At 49.4% G+C, this 21,188-nt stretch overlaps 2 protein-coding genes across 4 annotated transcripts; one reads left to right on the forward strand and one right to left on the reverse strand.

The window, feature by feature from the left end:
- Window positions 1-2,875: 2,875 nt before the first annotated feature.
- umad1 (UBAP1-MVB12-associated (UMA) domain containing 1) lies at window positions 2,876-11,307 on the reverse strand. Of its 3 annotated transcripts, none has more exons than XM_086193981.1 (4): window positions 11,110-11,307; window positions 9,861-9,949; window positions 7,448-7,533; window positions 2,876-4,704 (listed from the first exon to the last, which is right to left on the reverse strand). In XM_086193981.1, exons 2-4 carry the CDS (start codon window positions 9,940-9,942, stop codon window positions 4,432-4,434), a joined length of 441 nt encoding a protein of 146 aa, XP_086050107.1. In that variant the 5' UTR covers window positions 9,943-9,949; window positions 11,110-11,307; the 3' UTR covers window positions 2,876-4,431. The 3 variants fall into 3 exon arrangements, with proteins under 3 accessions (XP_086050107.1, XP_086050106.1, XP_086050108.1); XM_086193980.1 differs by lacking the exon at window positions 11,110-11,307 and adding an exon at window positions 10,287-10,552; XM_086193982.1 differs by lacking the exons at window positions 9,861-9,949; window positions 11,110-11,307 and adding an exon at window positions 8,763-9,126.
- On the forward strand, window positions 10,695-12,279 carry rpa3 (replication protein A3). The gene is made up of 4 exons (XM_086193983.1): window positions 10,695-10,927; window positions 11,037-11,111; window positions 11,857-11,968; window positions 12,053-12,279. Exons 1-4 carry the CDS (start codon window positions 10,832-10,834, stop codon window positions 12,133-12,135), a joined length of 366 nt encoding a protein of 121 aa, XP_086050109.1. The 5' UTR covers window positions 10,695-10,831; the 3' UTR covers window positions 12,136-12,279.
- Window positions 12,280-21,188: the final 8,909 nt, after the last annotated feature.

Below are 21,188 nucleotides of genomic sequence, written 5' to 3' on the forward strand. Positions count from 1 at the left end.
ATGCTCGTCAAGAGAGAGAGAGAGTGTGTGTGTGTGTGTGTGTGTGTGTGTGTTGGCAGGGGCTGGAGTGCTATGCTCAGTGCCACCCTGGCTTCACGCGTGCCCCACCTAGACCACGGTGACACATGCGGGTGACGGGGCTGATGTCATCCAGCGAAACACATCGGCGCCACCAGGACTCACGCTGTGTGTCAGCCAGTGTGCAGGAACGCTGCTGATAACTGAGTGGATTTGTAAGAACAAAGTGTTCTTTTTCATGAGCATCTTCTCCTGGTTCATTCAGGTCCACAGGAGTGTATCCTGCGTGTGTGTGTGTGTGTGTGTCTGTGTGTGTGTGTGTGTGTGTGTGGTAGCACAGGCTGGCCTGCTCTGGCTCTGCCTCCCACACTCACTGCTAGGCCCTGTGTTGCCATAGGAGCCAGACCCAGGCAGCAGCTGACGGCCCACTGATGTAAACAACCTCCATGTCAGCGATGAACTGACGCGTTCAGGCCCTGACAGCAGGCTGAAATCTGGCTGATCATCCGGGTCATGTCGATGAGCCCGTCAGAGTAGCTGCACCATCACTACACCACAACATCCATGTCCTGGAACATGGACCTCATCCTGGCCGGGGAACGTCACCGTCATGGAGGCACAATCTGACATCCATTAACGCCGTTTACATCGCCATTGTAGGACAGTAACGCACCACAACAACCGCGGCTGAGCTGCCCTCCACCACCGTCAGTGGGGCGGAGGAGACGGCATCTGATGGCCCACACGGCAAGCATCAACACCTTTACGTGTTATGACCCAATTAGACTGCTAACCAGCTAGCCTAGCATCGGCGGCTGACGAGGTTCGAAACCGAATCCAGCCGAGGAAAGGGTCAATTTGAAGTGATCCAGCACAGTATTACGGTAATACGGGTCTTAGAATTCTATACTGCCTTGGTCTTGTCGGTCACCGTCCGCTAAACAATTCGGCATACATCTGGTTCACATAAACAGCCTCACTTATGTAGAACCTGGATCTGTTGAGCTCTCTGGTCTACGATTCCCATTAGCTTCGTTCACCAAAACACAACGTGGCGCCTGATGACGAAGGCTGGGGACAAGGATCAAAGTTGAGATTTTAATGGAGTCTGGCATTAAATACAGCACTACAGATACACCGAATAGAAGACTACATCCTTTCTATCCGAGTAATCGTTGCCTAGTGCTTTAAGATGAACTTAACGTTTTCATTTCTGTCCGAACACTTGAATTGTCACATTTCCTGAAGTAGTTTGGCGTCAGGGTCGCCTCTGAGCCTAGCAGTAGCTACCAGAGCGATGATGCGGACTAACTTCACCTCCTCTGAAGGATGACATTACCTCTGGCACCAGGGGAACGGCGACAGCGGTCCTGCTCTCCGGAGGCGAGAGTCTGTGTTGGGGGACCGGTCTGCTGTCCGTGCAGCTTCCACCGTGGTTGGCGGGACTGGAGCAACGGGACGTCGTCGGTCCTGTGTTGCTCCCGGCTACTGAGGAGGAGGAGGAGGAGGAGGAGGGTGGGAGGAGGAGGTAGCGGAGCTGGTTGGGTTGTCCTGCTCTCCACGCAGGAGCTGGTCGGGCATCGTAGCGCGGACAGGCTGCGGCTGCAGGCGGACCGAGGCGGCGGGGCTGCTGGAGGGGAGCCGCTGGGCTGGAGCTGCGGACCCTCGACGAGGCTGTTTATGTGAGGACCGCTGGGCCCTGGGCCCTGGCTCTCGCTCACCCTGCTGGCAGTGAGACACTTTGCTGACTAACGTGAAGCGCAGTTCAGTTCAGTTCAGATGCAACTCGGGTTTAGTTACTGCTGGTCCTCCAGGCCCCTGATCAGGCTCGGCACCAGCAGGTGACCCAGGTAGGCCGCTGCTGCTCTCTGATTGGCGGAGCTCTGCTTAGGTGAGCAGTCAGCGGGGCCTGGATTGGACAGGTGCGGGTGAACCTTCACCTCCTGGCGGTAACTGGGCTCAGATGTGTCCGACTGAGGGAGAAGCCATCAAAATGCCAGGAAGTTTTTTTCCTTCTCTTTTTATTTGTAACTACTTTCATAACTTTTTGTGCGATCAACAGAACAAGTTTGCAATGCAAATTTGAAAATCGGAGGATCAGTCAATCACAAGACACCCAGCCTTATAAACGCAGGAGATCAGCAGCACGACGACGTGCATCCTGACGTCTGCAGTCACTGACGTCTCATGTCTGACAGCAGAGTTCACCCACCTCTGTTGAACTGTTCAATACAGACAATTGCAGATGTAGAACGTGGACACGAGTGTTTGGGTTCTCCTCTCTGAGCCACTCAGAACATCAAACTGCAGAATGCTTTTCCACGATTGCTATTTATTGCTTTTGAATGAATGGTTTTCCTTCATGGCTGCTGTCTGACTTGGTGTAAATTCACCTGTTCTCCTGAAATAAAACAACACTGGGAACTTGACTCCTGACCTGGCGGCGCCGGACTCATGGTGGCACACCTGTTACCTTTAATTAAGGCTCCATGTGTTTTCTTAAATGAAAAAGAGAAATATCTCACTGCTGTCATTATGTTCATCATCTGACCTCCAGAGGGCTCCCTGAGGGAGTCGTGACATCACTTCCTGCCAAGACTGCACGCTGAAACGACGAGCGTCAGCTCTGGTTTCCATGTCCTGCCCTGAAACACTGATTACATCTTTAAGAAATTCAGCATTTCTGACCTTGCGGCCCCGGTGAGCCGTCGGTGTCTTATATCTTATCTCTGTGTGACATAATCACTTGTGATGATGCAATTTTTTTACCTTGATATTTTAATAACTGACAACAATTTTCAATCACAACCAGAATCAGAAACAAGTTCAACACCACTTCAAATTTATTTAGGAGAGAAGTTGTTGACCAAGACAGAGCAGAGAACCCAGGGTACAGGAAGAGAGAGAGAGAGAGAGTGTGTGTGTGTGTGTGTGTGTGTGCTGTCTCTGAGGAACAAGAAAAGGTTTATTCGCTGTATTTTTTAAAGGCACAACAGGTTGAGATACAGTACAGAGGAGGACGACCAGTCCTCATGTTCACGGCTATTCCTGCATATTCATCCAATAAGATGGCGTGGGGGGGGGGCACTATCAGTACAACAACAGGTACAGTCACACGCCTCGCCGTGCACACAGAACAAACCCATCTGGCATTTTAGGGTTCAAATGTTGATCTGGAAAGTTTCCAGGTTAGCCAGGAACTTCTAGGCTGAGCGCCGCGTGCCACCAACGGGCCGGAACCAGCTGACTCACGTATCACACATCCCACATTAAGATTCTCCTGGAAGCCGAAGCGACTTTGACAACCACCATCACTGTCAGAGGGGCGTGTGGAGCGCAGTGGCGTGACTCTGCTGATGCACTGATGACACGACCACTCGCCATCGCACGCAGAGACGAGCCAGGTGATTAGCACTGAAGCAACACCTGGCTCGTGACCTGATGTCTCCATCAGCATCCAGGACCTTTCTTTACAGAAGAAACACAGCCTGCATCGCATTGACGACAGAATTCATTTTTGATTTAATGCAGCGAAACCTGGACAACATCAAAAGAAGAAAGCAAGCTTACAGGAACATTCAGAGGGAATATGACCTGGGCAGGTTCCAAAGTGGCGTTGGCTGGGGACCTGCGCCGTGATGCGGCCGGCGTTCCCCACCTACAGAGGTGCTCCGGCTGAAGAGCTGCTGTTGGTTTCCCACGTTTTCTCCTGAACGTGGAAACGTCTCCCTGTGTTACCAAAGTGCAGCTGAGGGAAGAAGAGGATTTGTTGGCCACGCCGTTGCATCGTCATCTCAGCGTCACAATGACTTTGGTACTACTGAGACCTGACGGCGTTTGAAGCTGGGGGGACATCGGACCCCGTCACCACGCCTCACTCACTGTCAAGCTCTCAGCAAACCCCTTTGGCATCTCCTCCTCCTCTTCCATGATGGATCTGGTCTGGAGTCGCCACCACACCACCGCCCACGCGACAGCGCCGCTCCTCGTTGGCATTATTGCTAGTCTAGTCAAACACCCACCGACCTGAGACGCCTCAACTGAAGCTACGTAACCGTCAGGAGCCACAACAGTGAGACGACAGTAAAATGGGACTCTCTCATAGCGGAGATACTTGTGTAGTCATGGCCATCATTGGCGTCAGCAGCAGCGCGTTGTACCTCGCTGAGGTCTGGCAACATGGAGGCTGCAGAGGGTTCCCTCTTCCAGGAGCCCGAACCTCAGCAGGCCATTTGGCAGGTACAACATCATCATGGCTGACAGAAATAATGACATAGAGGGTGGATGACATCATCATAAACACACTACAGTCACTACAGTCGACATGTTCTCAGGTGGAAGCTATCCTACAAGCCAGGAGCAGGTTCCAGTCCGGCCGAGCCACCTACCAGACGGGTCCCCTGATACTCCTGACTAGGCGTTATGAAGCACAGAGTTCTCCAGGGTGAAGTCGTAGTGAAAGCTGGCCAGGTTGTAGTTCATGTCCCGGGACAGCAGCACATCAGGGATGAGGGGGAAGCCCGTCTGCACAGCCTGGATATGGGGTGCCAGAGTGAAGGGGACATCCCCGAGGAGGTCTGGGAGGGTGGGGGTAGCCTCCGCCAAGGGCCCGGCTGCGGGTTCTGCGGTGGATGAAGCTGCAGGGAAACGTGTGTCGGTGGGCGGAGCCGGAGCCGGACAGGACGACTGTGAGAAGCAGACAGAAGCGATGTCAGGAGAGAAGCGCGTGGGCCTTCCACATGCCTGCTAGCTTTGTTCTCCGTTATTCTGGTTTCCTGATAGAAACGAGGGAGATGATGAACCGCTGTGAGACGAGAGGGGGTCACGGCGCTGACCTCCCATTGCCACTGCTCCGTGACCCTGGAACGACCTCCAGCACCAGGAGAAGCTGAATCATTCAGAGTCAGACTAAGAGGACGGCTTGGGCTCGGTGTGAAGCAGAATTTGATGAGAAAATGCAGCTTTACTCAATATTTCTGTTCTGCACAGCAGTTGTTTTTTTTTTTTTTAAATGGGAATTCTGACAGCTGTCAATCATTGTGATGGCTAAGAACAGGAGGGGGAGGAGGGCAGCACTGGTGCGATCATGACCTCCCGACCTCTCTGTGTCAGCCGCGGGTGTGAGTCAGTTCCTTACACCGCAGCACCGATCCACACCTCAGCTCTGCTAACGTTCCGACCCACAGCTGCTGCGAGCCACACGGGTTCACACAGGGTCTTCTTGATCACTATCACTGGGATTATTGTTTTCATGAAAAGGTACATCACAAAGCCGTAGTAAACAGTACATCAATACAAAAATATACACCAATGCAGTTTAAATGACTGAACTGCCGGTTTGTGGAACGTCACAGCAGGTTCCTGGTCCGGTCCAATACTCCAGATCTTAAATCTCATCTGCTCATACATGACTTGAATATCATTGCCATCGGTTTGTTGGCTGATAATCTTACGGCCATCAAATAATGCAAACTGAAATGTTACAGTCGACAAAATTCCGTTTGCAGAAGCGTGACAGGAAGCGTGGGACCCAACCGCGTGTGGCTGATGCGTCACACGGGCTCACCTGCGCTTTGGTTCACTGAACGGAAACAGCTGGTATGCTAACAACAGGCCTGCCACTGATGACACACACTGCTTTCTCATCAGCAGTGGAATATGTCACTGGACTGTGATGATGTCATCACCTCAGTGCCACACAGAGAGAGGCTTGATGGCGTGAAATGAGCTGCATCTGTTCATGGTCACCGGAGAGCGAACCCTTCGGAGCCCAGGTGTTATGGACCGGCAGTCTGGCTGATTACACACAGGACCGCGAGACGTTTGGACCCTCTCACACTGTTGTGCATTCCTTTTGTGGACTGTGATCAACTGAGACCCACATTCTAACTCACTGTCTCTGATTAGCGCAGTTTGCTAAAAACAAAGCTTTAATCCTGTCAAGAACTGCAAACGTTGAATTACAGAGTAATTTATCACGGCTGCCATGTTGTTTACTCCTCTTGGAGTTGGGAGAGGCTGTGAGTGTCTCCTTTAACCACATCAGGTTCCAGACATGTGAGCGTCCCAGTTCACTGTGAAATCAGAACCACTATGAAAACTCCACTAATCGCTCACATGCACTAGTTGCCGAGCAACCTCTCAGCGGTCCAGATGTTTCCGTCAGCTGTCGTCTTTCGTCTCTTCAGTGGAACAACAGCTTGACTAACGCTGGTCACGTGTTCATGAATTTACCAGCCACGTTCTTCTGATATCTACACTGAGTCGAGCTGCAGGGGTTCTGAGAGCTCCCGCAGGCAACTGAAATGTGAGTAATGATATGAAGACGGATCCTAACCTGCCTGGAAGTGCGGACACACAACAAACGCGGAGCTAAATGTGAACATTCCTGGGAAGTCTCGCTGGTTCCAGGCTCGTCCCTCTGAACCTCAGAAATGGGAAACTTCCCTCCACATGTTGGTTGTCAGACACAAATGTTGTTTGTGTGAGATTAAACATGCATGTTGACTAAATGTAGTAAACATCGTGTTTGTGTTGTGCAGATCTGGATCTGACATCCGCTTTGTGTCTCAGCTTGTAATTAGAGGCAAATGTGGGACCAAATACAGAGAAGATGCTGTCCTAGGACGCGACAATTCCTCTGGGACGCCCGGTGCCGCCGCCACTGCCTACCATTTTATCTGACTATGAGAAATGGTCACCATTTGACCAATCAATGATTTCCAATTGATCTTCTTCAGCTCCATCAGCAGCTTTCTGATCCTGGATTAGCGACCCACAAAAATTCCTTCCAGTGCACTGATTTTCAAATTAAAAGCTTTATTATTATAGCATTCTCAGAGTTCATTTTGAGTCTAACTCTAAAAAATTTGGCCCAGAAGTCAAATGAGTCAGTTAGCCTGCAATTAGCAAAGCTAGGCTAATATCCCATCACTGTTCTGGGCTCCCTGATGGTTTCCCGGTCCAGTCACCAGTACTCACTGGACGGGTCACCAGTCCGTCACAGGGCCACCAGGAGCAATCAGGGGTTCAGTATCTTGCTCAAGGACACTTGGACGTGGTCACAGGGGAAGTGGGGATCGAACCAGCAACTCTTCGGTTGCTAGACAGCCGCTCTACCTTTGAGCCACGCCGCCCTGCTATTAGTAGTAGTAGCAGTCGTATCTGAAATACTAAACTTGCCCGACAGACACAAGGACTTGATGAAAACTTGAATTTTTAACTTTTTAAACGGGACAGAGTAAATGTACACAGTGTGATACGTGTCCATGCTCACTGCTCAGCACACACGTAGACTCAGGCGACTAAAGGCAGGTCCTGGACCGGCGCAGAGGCAGGAGACAGTGTTCTGTTTGGGCCGACACCAGGATGCATTCACAGTCACAGTAGTTCTGAAAGAAGCAGACGCCACAGAAGGTAACAAACTCACCTTTGAGGGCAGCACGATGACGTTGGTGGACGGCTGAGCGACGTTCATGGACTGCATCTTCCTCCTCTGCTCTTCAACGGTTTCTCCTGCACACAAATGAAACACCTGAGTGACATCATATACACCGATGATGTCAGCAACTGTGTTCTGATCGGTTCTATTCAATCCTCTAGGTGTTACGTCGACAAGACAACCTCACTGATCCCCCCTGGTTTCACGTGTAGACCATTTGAAGTCTCTTCATGCCCCGCCCCTCCACTGGCTGTTGCTATGGCGTCACTCGTTTTTTTTAATTTAGCACATAGAGCCTTTATCTGTGCATACATGGTGCTGGTGGTGCTGGTGGTGCTGGTGATCTTAAAAAGAGGTGTGGTCAGACTCAGGTGTAATGTTGGTACATTCTTATCACCACCAGCACAAAGCGTTTGAGTCGCAGACCAAAGTCTACGTGTCAGAGCTTCCTGCACGTGAGAGCTGCACTATCCAGAGCAACATGGACCAACACACGTAGTCCTACCTGGTTTTACACACACACACACACACACACACACACACTCTCTCTCTCTCTCTCCCATGTGCGTGTGTGTGGCACAGGAGTTACCAGGGAACAAGCTTTGTTTTTCATCTTTCCCACTCACAAACTAATTTCATTCCCCTGCAGTGAAACGCTTTTCTTCACGGATCCGTCTGGTCTCTGCTGACTGGACGTGACAATCAATGTGCGCAAATTCAGCTTAAATACACACTTCTCATTTGTCAGTTTCTTTTCCGTGGTCCTGTATAAATACAGACCTGATTTGGACGTTTTTCTACAATCATTTTATCATTTTTGTTTTGCATTTCTGTAGAATGTACACATTATTATATAAATGGAGGTATTTTATTTCTCCATTCTTACAGGTTTCCTAGAACCTAATGCAATGGTAACATGCACAGTTTCCTCCTGGTGATATTTCTGATTCTGAGTCATTCTACTGCTCCTTAGACCAGAACTTAGAACGAGAATCAGAGACATTTCACACCCTCAGCACCTTCAACCCACAGATCCAGGCGAATGGGATCCCAGACGATTTTGCCTTTAAATTACCACAACATGCAAAACACACAACAACAGCAACTCCTGAGCCAAAACCCCTTGTGACATCATGGACAAGAAGCCATGGTCACTCAAGGATTCAATGTCACTACGAAGCAAAACGTCATTTTCATGTTTTAACAAATGTGATACACAGAAATGGGCAGCTCCAGGTCCCAGAGCACCTGTACTGTAATACCACTAATAAACAAGCATCGGACTCCGCCAATCATAGCTCACCTGAGAGACAACACCCTGCTAATTGTCTCCACCTGCTGCTGGCCATGTTAGCTATGATGCACCGTGGCTACAGACGGATGTCACCCTGACGAACCTCAGCAGCTGCTGGGATTCCATCTGCTGCTTTAAGCAGCTGAAAGGCTGAAGAGTGAAGGGAACGCTGTTATCCCCCTCTCCTCTCCAGGGTCAAACTCCCTCCCAGTGACTTCACTCTGAGCGATGTCATCACCTCCACCTCAGCTTCACGTTTCCACAGGAGACTCCCAAAGGAGGAGGAGGCTTCAGGAGGTTACATCAAGCCCAGAGCCTCTGATCACCAGCTGACTCGTCTTGGTTTCCAACATGAAAGAAGACACGGAGGTTCTAATACAGATTTCTTGTCACACCTGATAGGAGAACATGACAGGTGGTTAGCAGGGAGCTTGGTGAGCACGTCTGGGAGCTCGGCTGGTTGTCCCTGCCAACAGTAACACGGAGCTCCAGACCATCTGTGTCAGCACCAGCAGCTCCGCCCACTAAAGCCACAGCAGATAAAACTGCACTTCCCTGAGTCACATTCTAGGAACCTCCCCACACACCTGAAGAGAACCCCACCATGAACAGATCTCTCTCTTCGTGCGATGTGATGTTGAACGTTTGGATCCGGCCCAGACAGGAAATACATGAACAATTGGGATCACGGAATTACAAAAGTCACCCATCAGGAAATAATGACTCAGCACGCCTCCTGGATCAGCAGCTCAGTGTGACTCAGAGACTAAAACACCTGTGACAGACTGACAGGGCCACCTGATCCACACCCACCCACACACACACAGCATTCAACAACATGGACCAACCCTCTACAGAAGAGGAGTGATGGAGCCAAGGTATGATGCTGAGGAGGTGCAGAGTTTAAATCGCTGACTGATGTCATCTCACTTTTGAAGCAACTTTCTAAATAAAGTGGAGTTTCGACTGACGGGACAGTTTGATGGACGAAGCAGCCACGAGCCCTGAGACGCCTGCGGTGATGGTTTACCACTGTAATCCTCAGTGTACCATCAGCCGCTCCAGTGCGGAACCCCTGCAGCTCTTCAATCAGGTTGAGTTGCTCACCAATGATAACAAAGCCTCCATCCACTTCCTTCTCGGATGTTGACCTCTTCGAATCTTTACGGAAACCAAGGAAATTGAACATGGTTGTCCTGAGTGGAGAAAATTATTGTGCCAGTTATTTCACAGTTGAATATAAGTTGGGCCACTTTTAACTTTAACTGCAATCATGGGTTTGTTCATAAAAGCAACACTCGGGTCATTAAGTTACAAAACAACACTAAAAAGGAGGATATGGAAAACCTCCAGCTGAGAGCCACGGGGAGAGAAACTGTTAGGATATAAAGAATTTAACTCAGCTTATTGGATTATGATTCCAGATTTGGCATCGATGGGAAGAGCCGAGCCCACTTAAGAACTGAATTTTCTCTCTACAACACTGGATTTGTAGCTTCAACTTCTGTTTTCACACCAGGACACCAGCTCTACCTCTGACAGGGATGGCGCTCTTCCTGTGGTTCTTCCTCGTCTTGAAGTTCACAAAGCGGCTAAAACCTCGTCCTGGTTAGCTTAATGCGCTGCCATGACATCCAGCTACAGTCGTTTAACAGCTTCTTCAAGCTTTTAGTCACAAGGTGACACAACCTAAGCACCTCGCCGTTTTTACTTTCTGTTTTTTTTACTCTATGTGTGTGTCATATTGACGTAACTGACCTAAATACCGTCCGTGTTCAAGTACGAACCAGTTAGAATCACCAAAGGTTCCGCTATATGGCCTCTCATCATGTAGCGGAACTATCATCGGTGTTGCCGGGGACCAAAATGTTAGAGCACATCAAACGTATCACGTGATAACAAAGAGGCGTTTGCTTTATTTCTCTGTGCTTTCCGCAACAGAAGGCCAGGCACTTCAACGTATAAGCCCCGCCCGTGCGGGACACCTTGTGCCACAGAAGAATACACCCACGTATTTCCCGCGCTGGTATCAAGTCCCCCATCCAGACACAGGAGCACCGCCGCGGCCAGCAGTCAACATGTCGGTGTTGGACGTCCCGAGGCCTCGAATCAACTGTTCCATGCTGTCGCAGCACATCAACCGGGCTGTGTGCTTCCTGGGGCGGGTTGAGAAGGTGGGAGCGGGTTATGGTTAGCTTTAGCGTTAGCATGGTGGAACCGCCTGCTACCCTGCTGAGCGGAACGTCTCTAATGTGCTCGTCCGTCCTTTGTGTTGCGTCGCAGGTTCACCCCACCGGGAAATCCTTCACTGTCGTGGATGGAGAGGGCAAGACTGCCACTGTGGAACTGAACGAACCTGTGAGTAGTTGTTGGTCCCGTCCGGTCCTTGTCTAGACCTCTGTGACGTGTTCATAAGAGCAGGTGGAACCGCCAGGGACAGGAGCCTTGTCTGGGTCCTGCTGACGGAACCGAAGGCAGCCCTCGTTCTTGTCTTAAATCGACTGGCTTAATGTCCAAATGTCTTCTGAGAGTTCAGGAGCGGAACGCGCCACCTGGGGGACGACCGGCACTGCAGCACCTGATCAAGCTGTCGGTGTCTGCCCCCCCCTCCCGTTTCCCCCCTCCCTAGCAGTCCAGAACCGTGTGTTGCGCTCATGATGCTGAACAGACCCTCAGGTGCTGTTACGTCGTTGGTCCAGCAGAGGTCTCTGTTGCTCCGTTGTTCCTGTTCCTCAGTGCAGACGGGCGGTACCGACCCACCCCAACCCCCCCCCCCCCGTGACGCTGGTATTTACTAAAGTTGACGTTGACGAACCATTAACGGGTTTGACTGAATATCGGCCAGCATCATGCTAGGTGGAGTGGGGGTCAGGGCCGTGCATGAGTGGGATGGGGGGGGGGGCAGTATAAGCTTCGGCAAAAGTGAAAGTTTGCAGCCTGCGCGGGGGTGTCTGCCTCCCTCACACAGCTGTGTCCTTCACCTGAACTCACCTGTGAAGGGGGGGGGGGGTTATTGCTACATCCTGAACAAAACAGAAATCCCCTTGGGGGTGAATAAAGTATTCTGATTCTGAAAAATCCCATTTGTGTGTGTGTGTGTTAGCTGGAGGAGGAGCTGAGCGGCATCGTGGAGGTCGTCGGTATGGTGTCCAACAAGGGTGCAATAATGGCCGCCACTTACAACCTGCTGCGGGAGGACAGGGGCGCCTCTTTCGGTAGGTGGAACAGACGCCGGGCAGGCGGCGCCCTGCAGCTGCGAGCTGTGCCGTAGTCAGTGTGTTCTGTCCTCCTGTCCCCAGACCTGGAGCTGTACAACGAGGCTGTGACGGTCATCCATGACTTCCCCCAGCACTACCCCTTCCAGGTGGCCGCCAGCGGATGAGCGCTCGCCGCAGGAGCACTTGGACGTGGGCCTTCTTTGCTTTTGTTGTTGTTGTGAACAGTTTTGTGTTGTGTCTGTGACGTCACAGGGAGTTTTGGAAGTTAAATTAAAGAAAAAAACCTGAACAGTTGAAAAAGTGTTTCCTGTTTCTTTTAGTCACGGATCACGTCACGGTCAGATGAGGACACGCCAGCCAGCAACAGCTCAGTGATTCACGGTTCCTGTCATGCCTCTACTGTTGCTAGGCTACCAAAGCATAACACCTCTCAAACACCATCAAAAAAATAAAAAGACAAGATGACACATCAACTCAAGAAACCCCATCTGTCACCTTCTCATGACCTTTCTGAAGTTTTTAATCTTTCTTCGTAAACAACTTGAACGTGGAATTAAAAACACGCCGCGGCCTCGGGCTCCGCCGCGTGCGTGATCCTCCCGCGCGGGAGTGTGAGGTTTCCCGCACCTCCCGACTGTCATGGCTTATAAACGTGAAAAAGCTGCGTTTGCGCTTTGCTTTGCACCGCGAGAGAGAGGCGGGTTCGGGTCCGCTTGTGTGACGTCATCAGCTGCAGCAGCTTCTGGGCTCGGCAGACGGCGTCAGAAAGGTTCCACTAAGGTAGAAAAGAACTCGTGACAGCGTGCATCAGTAACTGATGGAGTGGATCAGGTGAGACTACAGGTGGGGGGGGGCATCCCCACAGTTGCTTTTTTTAATGTTACATAACGACAAGATTGTTGTGGGTCGTTGCCGCCTCCTCCCCAGAGTAACTTGATCCACTACGGGACGGCGTCCACACCCCCGGGCGAAGAAGCCCGGTGTTAACAGCACCCATCAGGAAGCCTCGTCGATCAACGAGCCAGCGTGTGGATGTGGGTGTCACTGCCAAAGAGGTTGATAGCGTCAGGCCAAGCCCCAAGTGGGTCCCTGCCACATGCATGGGGGGGGGGGGGGGGTAGTAGCCTTGGGGAACGCAGCTGCCGATTTCCAGCAAGTTAAGACATCGCAGCAGCGTCGGCTCCGCCCACACGCCCCTCAGAGACTGTCATGGTTCTTATCCTTGTCAGCTGTGCCCACATTCTGTGTTGAGATGAAGGATTCACGTGACACGTGGATTCTTGACTTGAACCTGTGAAATAAGGGATGTGTGAGGAGAACATGAAAGGACAAGTTCTAGCAGAGATCGGAGGCACTAAAACGAAAGCAGAACCACAGCCTTTTTCATCTGGACCAGAATTTGGTAGTAACTTCAATCAAGTCAAACTGAAACGGCCAAACAGAAAAGGTCCAACTTTCTAAATGCGTCGAGGCAAAAGTCCTCAGATCCGGTTCCACGTTCCACGGAGCTCCAGCGGTTCTGTACTCTGCAGGGCTCCTGTCCCGGCTGGCTGAGCGGGACGTTCTTCCCAGGATCCCTGACTCTTGATGTGCTCCTCAAGCCTCTGCTCCTCCTCCAGCAGACTCCAGCACGCTCCAATGTGTCCCAAAAGAACCTTCCTTTCTCCTTCCCTTTCTCGCTCCCCTGGTTCCAGATCAGGTCTTCCTGGTTCCAGATCAGGTCTTCCTTCCCCCAGGGTTCCATGCAAGCTTCTGATCCGGTCCCAGACCTCCTTCAGACTCTCTTCTATATTCTGCTCCATTTGCGGGCGAAGCACTGAGTACTTCCTTGTCTCACCCCTGGTCCCGCGGGTGTTCTTCCTCTGGGACAGCACCCCACGTCTCTCTTGGGGCCCCTCAGGTTGCACCACCAGGTGCAGACCTGTCCAGGACCCTACCTGGCTGTGTCTCCTCATGGGTGGTGCACCTCAATGTGTCAATCATCAGAGCCCACTGTCGCCTGCTGCATCAGGTTAGCGGCCCCTCACAGACCTATCATATCAGCGTATACATCTCCAAATAAGTGGTGTAACGTGGTTTGTCCAGCAGGGGGCGCTCCTGCATCTCCACCTCCCTCACTTTTCTGTTTTATTTTGGTCTCTTATTCTCTTGTAGAAATTACATAACAGCGATGCATCTGACGATCAGTGCGTTTTAGCCTGGAGGCACTAAAGTTGGAACCGGTTCTTGTTGTTTCCACAGGCCGGCGCTTGGAAGGAAAGACAGACGTCCATTGTTGTTGGTGGAAGTGAGAGTGATGCCAAATGATGTCATGACGCAGCTCCAACTCTGCGAGTGGAAAAGCAAACCGGGTCTTAGAGGGTTCATGAGTTGAACCATTTGTGGACCCCCTCGAGCACAAGTCCAGAACCAGAACCTGGTTTCATTCGGCTGGAAGAAAGGAATGAGTGCTGCTGCTCGATTCTGCACACCATCACCTGTCTGCATGCTGCACCAGCTCAGAGGGGCTCTTACCCCTGGAGCGTCTCAGAACCTGCCGGTGTGGGCGGGTCACGCTTCTCTCTCGCTCTCCAGTCTGTTTATGGATTTTCTGCATGTTGTTTTTTTTTTTTTTTAAATCTTGACTAGAAATTAGAAGAGGAATGTTCAGCTGTCAGGCCAGGTTCCCCTCCAAGGCTAAGATATGTGCATCTCCTATTAAAATGAAACACTACTTCCTAAACGTGGCACGTATGTGAGGTCCATTGTGTTCCCTGAGTGAGGTGGAGACGCCTTTGGTGTCGCCGGCTCTGAAGCTCCTAGGTGAAATTCTTTGAGCTCCGTGGCAGAACGAGGCAGGTTTCACTGCAGCTTTAACGCCGTGACACCCCTGAACCTGTCAAGTATAACGACCCTCCCAACACTCGCCAGACTAAATCATCTTCATCTTGAAAGGAATTCACCAAATTCGCTGTCAGCCTGTTTCCTTGTGCTGCTGCCACGCGTGTGAATCTCTGTCGCTCTGACGGTGATGAACCTGCTCTCGCTGAATCCATATTTCAAGACCATTTTGGGGTTTTTTGGAGAGCTGCTTTATGATTCTGCTTTTTAACCAAATGACCACAATAACTGACAAGGCCGCGCCGCGGACCTTGTAAAGCTGACTGAGTTTGACCCATTAACCTCTGGAGGTTATTAGTTCATATTCCACATACCAAGGTGGACACTGAAGTCGTCGGTGAGTGCAGCAGCTCGTAATCACGCAATGTGAGCCAACATGTCTGAAACAACCTCCACATACCGATCAGATGCCTATCATGGCCCTGAATGAAGCTGTCAGAGCCACGTGAAGCTTTAACAAATGATCTCGGCAAGTTCAAGGAGCCGCGTGTCTGGAAACAGCTCGTGGCTCCGAATGTCTCAGCGCACTGATGCAACAATTGTGCTGGTGCAACAAGGCGCCATGAGCCCGGTTCCGGTCGGTTACCACTCAGTGCCTCAGCAGAACTGTACTGACTGCACCAGCAGACTCCAAGCATCCCGCAGAACTGATTGGGCTTGGTGCCTTTCTCTCCACAACACCGCTGTGTTTGGGTGCAAAACTGCCATGTCAGTCAGGCTGGAGAAGCCCCGCCTCCACGGGCCCTGCCAGGACCGGGCCTGCAGCGCTGTACCGGTCTCACAGTTCTCGATGTCATATCTTGTACGCTTGCTTGTCTTTGTCATCACATGATCGGTTATGGCTGCAAAAAGACCACGTGTGGAGGAACGTCTACTGCCAGTAAAGAAAATGGTTGTTATTATCAGTGCCAGTAGAGTGACCCTCATCATGTACATGCTTGTTACAGGTGGAGCAGGGAGCACCACATATGCGTGTGTGCGCGCATGTGTCCGTGTGTGTATGTGCGCGCATGTGTCCGTGTATTTATGTGCGTGTGCGCGCGCATATGTCCGTGTGTATGTGCGTGTGTGCGCGCATGTGTATGTACGCGCATGTGTCCGTGTGTATGTGCGTGCATGTGTCCGTGTATTTATGTGCGTGTGCGCGCGCATATGTCCGTGTGTATGTGCGTGTGTGCGCGCATGTGTATGTACGCGCATATGTCCGTGTGTATGTGCGTGTGTGCGCGCATGTGTATGTACGCGCATGTGTCCGTGTGTTTATGTGCGTGTGTGCGCGCATGTGTCCGTGTGTATGTGCGTGTGTGCGCGCATGTCCGTGTGTATGCGCGCGCATGTGTCCGCGCGTGTATGTGTGCGTGTGTGTGTCTGCGCGTGTGTCCGTGTATGTGCGTGTGTGTGTGCGTTTGTATGTGTGTGTGTGTGCGCGTTTGTATTTGTGTGTGTGTGTATGTGCGCATGTGTGTGTGTCTGCGTGTGTGTCCACGTGTGTGTCTGTGCGTGTCCGCGTGTGTGTGTCTGCGTGTGTGTGTGCGTGTGTGTGTGTGTGTTCTCTCCTTGGCTGTGTCCAGGGCTGAGCAGGAGTCGACCAGCCTTGTGTTCAGAAGGACTGTGGATGTGCAGCCTGTAAAAGCCTGTTGGTTCTATGAGTGTAAGTGGAGCTGCAGCAGGAAGCTGTCCCAGGACGGCGGTGGACTGATGTCTCTGTTGTCTTAGCGTGGAGCTGCTGCACACTGAGCCTGTTTGGGTTCAAACCCATGAAGAATGCAGTGACTCTAAAGCATCATGAGAGGCGGAGCTCGCTGTTCTCCGTCTTAGAAACACACACTGATCAAACCGTCAGTCCAACAACGTGTTTGCTTGAATCCTCGGAAGTTTGGATCTTTTTGGCCTCAGTGCTCATGGCGTCACCCCACTACTTTCAGAAAGCCTTCTTGGAGCCAGTAACCATGGAAACCATGTACATACAATAATTGAGCCATACATGTTACGCTCAGTGTGAAGACACGTCACTTCGACCTGAGCTGCCTCGGTCATCGGCTAGTTGTCGTCGTCACTGCTGCAGTGATTCATGGGATATCTGATTTGCAGTGGTGTCACATACTTGTATTACCTCATATGTCTCCAGAAGTAATAGTCGGTGTGTACTATTGATTTTGGTGTGTAGGAGTCAGCATGGCAGGAGCTCCAGAGCTTTTGACACTGTCACATGATCTCGTTCAAGTTCCGTTTTTTTAAGCTTTTGAGAATCTGACAACTGACAGAGTTGTAGAAATGATTCTGCTGCCTCCCGCAGCGATGCTCCTGTCTGCCGGACGAGGGGGGCGGAGCATCCCAGCGTGAGGAAACTCCTTTTATCAGGAGAGAGAATCCAGAGCGTAAGAGGTATGTGTGGACGCTCATCCATGTACTCAATAAGCACGTGGGATATTGATCAGGCAACACTGATGAATGAGAGGAAAGAACGAGACACGTCTCTGATTTATGTCAGGGACTGAGGATTGTGGGTGTGGGTGTGTGTGTGTGGGGGGGGGGGGCTTATCTGAGGCTGTCTGTCTGAGTTATAGCAGCAGCAAAGAGGAGTGTCTCACATGGACGTCCTCCAGGTATGGTCTCACACCAACACTCACGATTCTTCAGTGCAATCAGATTCACAGCAGCTGAGATATGCGTGGACCCCCCCCCCCCCCTCGGTTGGGCCGTATTTCAGTCAAAGGTTCTCTTGTCCATAAGTCATCTGAAGTATATGAAACATATTTCTTCACTGTGGAAGACATCTGCATGACCTTGTACATGGATCTACACAGTACTCGCTGTATTCTGAGTGTGATGAAGTGACTACAAGTGTCAAAAACACACACACATACACACACACACATCCCCAGCTGAGGACAGCTGTTCTCCTGGTGCTGCAGCACTCTGGGTGAACTGAGCAGGTAGCCTTGAGGTTGTTGCACTCTTCAATATCTCAATCCATCTGGGACAAGAAAAGAACGAAGAGACCGGGACTCCTGGACTGCACGTGAATGTGGGTGCCTGTATATACCTCTGATGCAGACACACACACACACACACACACACACACACACACACACATATATACTGTATATATATATATATATATATATATATATATATATATATATATATATATATATATATATAACTGTGTAACCCTCAATTTTCAAGCAAGTCTCCAGTCATTGTTTTTTTTTTGAGTGTCAAGTCAAGTCACAAAACTATAATAAGCTGGAAGACAAACATCTTGAAGTGCTGAACTTTTATTTGTTACAAATATTTAAATATTTCGCAAAAAAAAAAAACATTGCATTTAAGAGTGAACTTGAACAGAAGTGACTTCTGTGTCCACAGCGGCTTCAAAGAGAGAAATAGAAACAGTGGAATCAGGCCTTGTATTTGTGAATGTGTGTGTGTGTGTGTGTGTGTGTGTGTGTGTGTGTGTGTGTGTGTGTGTGTGTGTGTCTGAGAGAGAGCAGTGAGTGTGTGTGCATGCATGCTCAAGTTTGAATTGCATAGTGTTCCAATAAATACATCGGTAACACTGGAACAAAATGTTTTGATCTAAATCATTTAAAGGTTTTGTCCATTCTTCTGGACTAAGAAGACATTTAAGAAGACATTTTACTTTCCATTCGGCCTGCAGCTCAACCCTTCCTCTCTGTGGAGGAGCATGAGGGCCGGCCATGAGAGAGAAAAATGAGGGGATGCAGATTTTCTTATCATGCACTTTGAGAAAAAAGTTGAAATGTCGAGACTAAAGTCGACCTTTTGAGACTCTACCAACCAGCGCGTGCGACTGCTTCTACTAAACGCCGTGCATGCAGTTTGATGAAATCGGCTTCAGTAACAAAGAAACCCTTTCTCTTGTAGCCCACAAACACACTGTCGCTATCAGCATGAGGACTTGAAGAGACTGTGACGAAAACGGCAAGTGTTCCGAAGGATGAACCACACAAGCTCGGAAGAGAATTCAAGACATTCAGGACATTCGTTCCAGACATTATATTTCGACTTTTTTCTTTTTTTTAATTCTATTCTTGATACTTCAACTTTATTCTCGACGTGCAGGATGGAAGATAAATCAACTTCCTCTCACTCTTTTTTCTCATGGCCAGACCTAGTACTCCTCCGTACCTCTCAAACTGTCTTCAGGACAATACCCACAATAAATAACTAAGTTAGATATTCATTAACTACGCTTCACAGCCCTGAGCCTGCAGACACTAGCAGCTAGCTAAGTAGCAGCTAGCTAAGTAGCAGCTAGCTAAGTAGCAGCTAGCAAACTAGCCACCAGCCAGAACTGATCTGCCAACTGAATCATCCCGTATTTTAGTCAAATCGTTTGTTATTTGAGAAGCTTAAACCAAAACGTCAGCATGACTCAAAGTTGAGGTGGTTGGTAACGCAGACAGTGAGCGCTCGTCACTCTTGACCTGAGGAGATGGGACGTCAGCTCACCTCAGGATAAGAAGAACGAACTAGCAACCTCTCACCTCTCCTTGTGAAGCCTTTAATGGTTAAGATAAGATCCAATATTCTTTGAAGCCAAATTTTAGGATTTTGGGAACGGCGGTGCCAGGGGTGCCTCCCATCTTCCAAAACTCTGGAGACTTAAGTCTGACTGGAGTCAAGTCAGTCAACTTGAGTCCCCCATTCCTGATACATACTTATGTGTGTGTGTGCAAGCAACCATTCACTCACATTCACACCTACGGTCAGCTTAGAGCATCCAATCAGCCTAGTCTCCAATTGCATGTCTTTGGACTGTGGAGGAAGCTGGAGTACCAGACAGAACCCAGCAGGAACAGGGAGAACATGGAGACTCACCCAGAAAGATCCCACGATGGAGCCGGGGCTCCACCCACAACCTTCTTGCTGTGAGGCTACAGTGAGGACCACTGCACCACCTTATCTTATCTTTCTTATCTTTTCTTGTCTTATCTTATCTTTTCTTGTCTTATCTTGTCTTATCTTATCTTTTCTTGTCTTATCTTGTCTTATCTTATCTTTTCTTGTCTTATCTTATCTTTTCTTGTCTTATCTTATCTTTTCTTGTCTTATCTTGTCTTTTCTTTTCTTGTCTTATCTTATCTTTTCTTATATTTTATTATCTTATCTTTTCTTATCTTTTCTTGTCTTATCTTATCTTTTCTTATCTTGTCTTATCTTGTCTTATCTTATCTTTTCTTGTCTTATCTTATCTTTTCTTGTCTTATCTTATCTTTTCTTGTCTTATCTTGTCTTTTCTTTTCTTGTCTTATCTTATCTTTTCTTATATTTTATTATCTTATCTTTTCTTATCTTTTCTTGTCTTATCTTATCTTTTCTTATCTTGTCTTATCTTGTCTTATCTTTTCTTGTCTTATCTTATCTTTTCTTATCTTTTCTTGTCTTATCTTATCTTTTCTTGTCTTATCTTTTCTTATCTTGTCTTATCTTGTCTTATCTTTTCTTGTCTTATCTTATCTTGTCTTATCTTTTCTTGTCTTATTTTATCTTTTCTTATCTTTTCTTGTCTTATCTTATCTTTTCTTATCTTATTTTAACATAACCCTTGTCCACAATAACAATATTCCAATACAGTTCTGCATGTTTGTCCATGTCAATGATCCAAAGAGATAAAAATGTTCCTGCGGTTGTAATTTCATTGTAAACTATTTGAATATTCTGGTACTTTGAGCTTTACTGCATTTACCGGTTCAACACTGAGTACAGCAGGAAGTCTGAACCAGCGTGTGTGAGGGGACCACTGTCTGAGATTCTGCTTATCTGCGTCAGTGTTGGCTGATAGAATCAAAACATGGAACATCTGCACACATCTGCCACAGGGGCTCCAGGCAACAGGTTGCTTTCACAATAAAAGCATAAATCAATCATACGTATAAGCTGTTGGACATGAAGCCTAGAAACAACATACTGACGGGAGAAATATCCTCTCTCTCTCTCTCTCTCTCTCTCTCTCTCTCTCTCTCTCTCTCTCTCTCTCTCTCTGTGTACTGTCTTATTATGGAGGCGCTGACAGGAAGTGTCGTTCGTGGTGATGAGCGTGATCGGTGGCCGGCGGGCTGCTGCTGCAGGTTCAAGCAGAGCTGCTGGTGTGTGTGACGGAGTCAGTCCAACCCGGGAGGACACGCAGCTGCGCATCTTCCTCCTCCTCCTCCTCCTCCTCCTCCACTTCTTCTTCTTCTTCTTCTTCTTCTTCTTCTTCTTCATGTGTTGACCGGAGCTCTGATTTGGTGATTTGATGAACTCTCAGGTCAGTGGCTTTGACATGACACGAGGAAGGGAGTTGCAGCGGTTTCTGAGTTGTAGCCCT

The sequence above is a fragment of the Aulostomus chinensis genome, chromosome 22, assembly GCF_037954235.1.
Source record: "Aulostomus chinensis isolate RoL2024-O1b breed Wild chromosome 22, RoL_Achi_v1.0, whole genome shotgun sequence".
In the NCBI taxonomy this organism is placed as follows: domain Eukaryota; kingdom Metazoa; phylum Chordata; class Actinopteri; order Syngnathiformes; family Aulostomidae; genus Aulostomus; species Aulostomus chinensis.